Raw genomic sequence first — 6,000 nt, 5'->3', positions numbered from 1 at the left:
TAAGAAATATACTAGGAAATTTGGTTTTTAAAATCTAGATCATAAGACATATAAAATTCCGTCGTTTTCATGTAAAACCCGATAGCTATATGAAATGTAATATACATGTGTAGGAATAAGAATGAAAATAAGGTAAATCAGCCATTTCATTTTTTAAAGGTTTCGGGTTGTTTTTTTTCATAGCACTTTCATATTTTTCCTAAGCTCTCTATTTTTTTTAAAAAAAATCTAAGATTACAAACGTTCTTACCAAAATTTCTAGGTTCCTGAATATTTTACTATAATATTGAAATAGTTAGTTAATTATGAAAAAAATGTGTTCTGTTACATAATGTTATGCATCTTTACAAATTTCGAACTACTTTAAAATGGACTTTTGAACATAAATTTATTTTCTTAATTGAGTTGCAAGAGTGGGGTTTCTTTGACTTTTTTTTTGTGTTGATTGAGTTGCACCGTGCGTGTCGAACTATTTTGATGGGGGGGGGGGGGGGGGGGGACAAAAAAAATTCTGTTCCAGAAATCAAGCAATATAAAGTTTTTTTTTTGGTTTTAGATTCCAGTGTCAATGTTCAGATCCAGCATGAATTTATATGAAAATATATATTTTGTTGAATTACTCACCAACCACATAGATAATGCTTTCTCTTTCTCCACATATATATTATCATGCATCTTTCACCTAAGGCTACAACAAACTCTCACCCACTCATGCTTTGCACAAAATGTGTCACAAATCTCTGTTCAACTCTTCCAACACGATCAAGTGTGTTTTACTGCTCTCTTTCTGCTCCGTGAGTTGGTGAGCTCAACCAGCTTAACCAAGTGTCTCATACACCACCACCTAGCAACAATAATAGATGCGGAAAAAAGAGAAAATACCTTAGATTGAGAATCGGGGACACCGGGAATGGAGCTCTTTGCAGCCAACAAAGACTCGATACTCAACTCTAAAAACGTCTGGGGCCGCAACATTGTTTGATATCGGTCAATAAACATTGAGGTTCCTTCATAAACAAGTGATGCATCATGTTGATAAAATGTCGTTATTTCCTTCGACGTCCACTACGCCATGGGAAATGCAGGACGACTTCATACCTACTACATCTTCTTGTTATGCTGGGCACTAGGAGGACGAATGGCCTTCGACTGAGCCAACTATACTTCATCTTGTTAGGCTCGGTATGTTTCCATAGAGCTTGGTGCTTTGAACTATAAGGCTTACTCGTGTTATCTATGTTATTGCTTATTTTCGGGTTTTGTGTTCCCTGTTTCTACCCAAGTGTTGTGTGCTACTTTCTGCGGCCGTTGTGTTTGTTTCTTAGTTCGATAATTTAAATAAAAAATGTTCAGGCCAGTTAATATCTGCCATAGTTGCCTAAAAAGTAAAAAGGAACTATTCGTCTGTTTTTTGTTCTTTTCCTTTTTGCAACTAAGGTGAAAAATCTGTTACCTTCGCTTCCTAGCTTTAAAAAAAAAGTGTAACTACCTCTTAACGTTCTCTAATTTTAGTTGCAACTTATCATTAACAAGATCACGAAGCAAATCTAATAGTTCAACATTTTTTCGTAGTTGCAACATCTCACTTGCAATAAAATCACAATGTAGCTCCGTAAACTAGCAATTCCGTTTTTAAAAAGGAACACATTTCGAACAGGGTTAGTGACTTAGGTGGCATACTCTCGATAAAAACGCTACAACCCGCTCGTCGCTCCCCAGGCGACGCCGGGGGCGGAAACCTCCGCGCCGCCGGCGGGTGGTGGTCCGGCGCCTCGGTTTGCCTGGTCCCGGTTGGCCGGCGTGAGTCTTCGACGCTGGCGGCTGCGGCGTCTACTCGCTGGCGTGTGGCTGCCGGTGGCGGCCTTGGCCCATGGTGGTCCTCTACCACCTCGTTTCTGAGTATGGGCGCGGTTGACGGCGGTGGGGAGGCCGGGGCGGTGGCCCCGGGAACGTAGTGGCATTGGGTGGGTGGCAGCCAGGTGGTGCCTCGACGCAGAGGTTGCGTGGAGGTCGATGGATCTCGGGGATGCCTCGACACGGTGGTCGTGTGGTAGCTGCCCCAGATTCGTCGGCGACCTGGCGGCTTTGGTGGGCCACTGCGTGTGGCAGGTTGCCATCGCTGGCACCTGCAGCCATGGTGGAGGTGTGCCATGGCGTTTGGACGGCGACGCGGCGGCGCCGCTCTTCGGGTGGTCGGGGTGCTGTCCGGTGCCCCGCGGCGGGTGGCGAGTCGATATGAGGTGTTCGCTCTGCTGCTGCGCGTGAAGGCCGGAGCGGCGGCTCCGGCACGTGGAGGTCTCTGCTGCTCTGCCCTGGTCGTGTGGGCGGCAGGGCACGACTGTTTGGGCGGCCGAAGGGCTTGTCCTGGAGCACCGTGGCATTATGGCACGGTTTGGCTTCGTGTGGCGGCGGTGGCGAGCTGCGACGCGGGCACATCTTCTTCGCCTTCGTGGATCGGCTTCAACGACTTGGGCTTAGGTGAACTCCGCGCGAAAGCACTGCATCCACTTCAGTTGGTGCCGGCGATGTCGGCGTCCTCGGACGTCGTTCCCCTCGATGGAGGCATTGTCGAGGAGCTCCTTCACCTCCCTCGTCGTGTGAAGTTTCGGACTCTCCGGGTGAAAACCTGAGCTTTGGCTTTCGCTAGAGCGGGCATCGGCGGCGTCTTCGTCGTCTCCCCCTTGGGGGCGATGCCTTGGAGGTATGGTACTCCGCTAGGAAAGTTTTGGTTTGCTTTGCGTGGCAGCAGCTTTGCCGGCTAGATAGGTGCGCGGTCTCGGGACCGGCGTGGACGTCGGAGCGGCGGCTCCGAATCTCTTGTGTCTTTGAGTGTCGTCTCTTCTTGCTTGGGCTGAAGTGTCGTCGGCTCGTAGCGTGCGTGGCCTCGGGGCCGGTGTGTTGTGTTTCGGTTGTTTTCCGGTTCTCGCCAGTGTGCGCGGTCTCGGGACTGGTGTGGACGTCGGAGCGGCGGCTCGGGGAGCTTTCTTTGAGTGATGCCTCTTGCTAGGGCGGGAGTGTTGTCGGCTCGTGTGGTGCGCGGCCTCGGGGCCGGTGTGTGGCGTTTTCGGTGCCAAAAAAAAAAAAAAGAAAAAACAATCTAATTTGAGATTCGCTGCCAAAGAGATAGATAATACACCGGAAGAGGGAGCCAGCGGTGATGCTCTGCTCGGCCTCGCCGCTGCCGTCTCCTCCCGCCGGCGGGACGGCCGCCTCCGACCACCACGCGCGTCTGAGGGCCGCGGCTGCGCGCTCCGACCTTCCGGGCGCGCTCACCGCGTTCGTCGCCATGTCCTCCACCGCACCCGCGTCCGCGGCCGGCCCAGTCCTCCGCACCTTCACCTCCCTCCTCAAGCTCTGCGCGGCGCGCTCCGACCTCGCTACGGGCCGCACCGTGCACGCTCAGCTCGCCGCGCGCGGGCTTGCGACGGAGGCCCTCGCGGCGACGGCGCTCGCCAACATGTACGCCAAGTGCCGCCGGCCTGGGGACGCGCGCAGGGTGTTCGACCGGATGCCCGTGCGGGACCGCGTCGCCTGGAACGCGCTCGTCGCGGGGTACGCGCGGAACGGGCTCGCTGGGGCTGCCATGGAGATGGTCGTCAGGATGCAGGAGGAGGACGGGGAGCGGCCTGACTCCGTCACGCTCGTGTCCGTGCTGCCTGCCTGCGCCGACGCCCAGGCACTCGGGGCCTGCCGCGAGGTGCACGCATTTGCGGTCCGCGGTGGATTCGATGAGCTCGTCAATGTCTCCACTGCGATCCTTGACGTGTACTGCAAGTGTGGGGCGGTCGAGGCGGCACGGGTGGTCTTCGATCAGATGCCAGTCAAAAACTCCGTGTCCTGGAATGCGATGATTAAGGGGTATGCTGAAAATGGGAATTCCACAGAAGCTCTGGCTCTGTTCAAAAGGATGGTGGGAGAGGGCGTAGATGTGACTGATGTGTCTATATTGGCAGCATTGCATGCTTGTGGCGAGCTCGGGTTTCTCGATGAGGGGATGCGCGTCCATGAGCTACTTGTGAGGATTGGGCTTGACTCCAATGTGTCGGTGATGAATGCGCTGATCACCATGTACTGCAAGTGTAAGAGGACCGACCTTGCTGCGCAGGTGTTCGATGAGTTGCGCTACAAGACACGCATCTCATGGAACGCCATGATACTCGGGTGTGCGCAGAATGGAAGGTCAGATGATGCCGTGAGGCTCTTCTCTAGGATGCAGCTGGAAAATGTGAAACCTGATTCGTTCACTCTCGTCAGTGTCATTCCTGCTCTTGCAGACATTTCAGATCCACTGCAGGCAAGATGGATCCATGGATACTCTATCAGGATGCACCTAGATCAGGATGTGTATGTTCTCACAGCCCTTATTGACATGTACGCAAAATGTGGCCGCGTCGGTATTGCTAGAAATCTCTTCAATTCAGCAAGGGAGAGGCATGTTATCACATGGAATGCAATGATCCATGGGTACGGCTCACATGGTTTTGGCAAGGTCGCAGTTGAGCTGTTTGAAGAGATGAAGAGCACTGGCAGAGTACCCAACGAGACAACCTTCCTCTCAGTTCTCTCAGCATGCAGTCATGCTGGTTTGGTTGATGAAGGAAGGAAATATTTTTCGAGCATGAAGGAGGACTATGGGCTTGAACCTGGGATGGAGCACTATGGTACCATTGTGGATCTGCTTGGCAGAGCTGGGAAGCTAGATGAAGCCTGGTCTTTCATCCAAAAGATGCCTATTGATCCTGGCATTAGTGTTTATGGTGCAATGTTAGGTGCTTGCAAGTTACACAAGAACGTGGAGTTGGCAGAAGAATCAGCCAACAGGATCTTTGAGCTAGGGCCAGAAGAGGGGGTCTACCATGTCCTCCTAGCAAATATTTATGCAAATGCTTCAATGTGGAAGGATGTTGCAAGGGTTAGAACTGCTATGGAGAAGAAAGGCCTCCAAAAGAGCCCTGGATGGAGTATTGTTCAGCTCAAAAATGAGATTCATACGTTCTACTCTGGAAGCACAAATCACCAGCAGGCAAAGGATATATATGCAAGGTTGGCTAAGCTAATAGATGAGATAAAAGCTGTGGGTTATGTGCCAGACACTGATTCTATACATGATGTAGAAGATGATGTCAAGGCACAGTTGCTCAACACCCATAGTGAGAAGCTCGCAATTGCATATGGGCTCATTCGCACAGCCCCTGGTACAACAATTCAGATAAAGAAGAACCTGCGAGTCTGTAATGACTGTCACAATGCAACCAAGTTAATATCTCTAGTGACAGGACGGAAAATTATCATGAGAGATATTCAACGATTTCACCATTTTAAGGACGGTAAATGTTCCTGTGGAGACTACTGGTAGTGAATGTTTGAAGGAAGGCCAAATACGTATTTTGAGATGATAGAACTTCATGCAGCTAATGCAAGTAGGACAGTAAGATCACAGTATCAGAATATCAGGTGAACATAACTAATTGGCACGTATATTAAGGTACTTGCTTAGTTTTATCTGTGGCTCACATCGTGTGACAGTAGCATTCTTTAGAAATGTGTTTCTGTTTCTTCATGTTCAGACTTTTAGAGCTGCCAATTAAATCTGAATGGGCTTGTACCAGGTCTAGCAGATACCTTCTTTATTATCACTACATGGCTCAGATTGTGAAGCACCAGGGAGCTTTAATGATCATCTCACAGAACATACTGTAGATTTCAGCCCGTTTACATTGGTACTGTACACGTTTCAAGACCTTCATAAAATAGTGCACATGGAAGCAGTTGACCATAGCAAACACTGCTATTATATTCTCATCTGGGATTAGATGATGAGGTTTATCTGTTGATAACTAAATAAATTACCTGTGTTTTACAATTTTGTGTACTTCAGAATCGTGAGATGAGTATGTAACCAAATCTGGTATTCTGTGATGAAATCATGTATGTAACAAAATCTGGTCTTTTGTAATGAAAGTCAACTGTAACAACATTCTGTGTTTTTTTTTGTTTGAA

General features: G+C 49.5%; 1 protein-coding gene across 2 annotated transcripts; it reads left to right on the top strand.

Moving 5' to 3' along the window:
* The first annotated feature begins 3,117 nt into the window (after positions 1 to 3,117).
* Positions 3,118 to 5,988, top strand: LOC127311622 (pentatricopeptide repeat-containing protein At1g11290, chloroplastic). 2 transcript variants are annotated; one of them, XM_051342071.2, is made up of 2 exons: positions 3,118 to 5,454; positions 5,610 to 5,988. In XM_051342071.2, the coding sequence occupies exon 1, from the start codon at positions 3,158 to 3,160 to the stop codon at positions 5,354 to 5,356; it is 2,199 nt and encodes a 732-aa protein (XP_051198031.1). In that variant the 5' UTR covers positions 3,118 to 3,157; the 3' UTR covers positions 5,357 to 5,454; positions 5,610 to 5,988. The 2 variants fall into 2 exon arrangements, with proteins under 2 accessions (XP_051198031.1, XP_051198029.1); XM_051342069.2 differs by having other exon boundaries at positions 3,118 to 5,485.
* Positions 5,989 to 6,000: the final 12 nt, after the last annotated feature.

The sequence above is a fragment of the Lolium perenne genome, chromosome 7 (assembly GCF_019359855.2).
Source record: "Lolium perenne isolate Kyuss_39 chromosome 7, Kyuss_2.0, whole genome shotgun sequence".
NCBI lineage: Eukaryota > Viridiplantae > Streptophyta > Magnoliopsida > Poales > Poaceae > Lolium > Lolium perenne.
The sequence above is the reverse complement of the archived record's forward strand: the minus strand, read 5'-3'. Positions and strand labels throughout refer to the sequence as shown.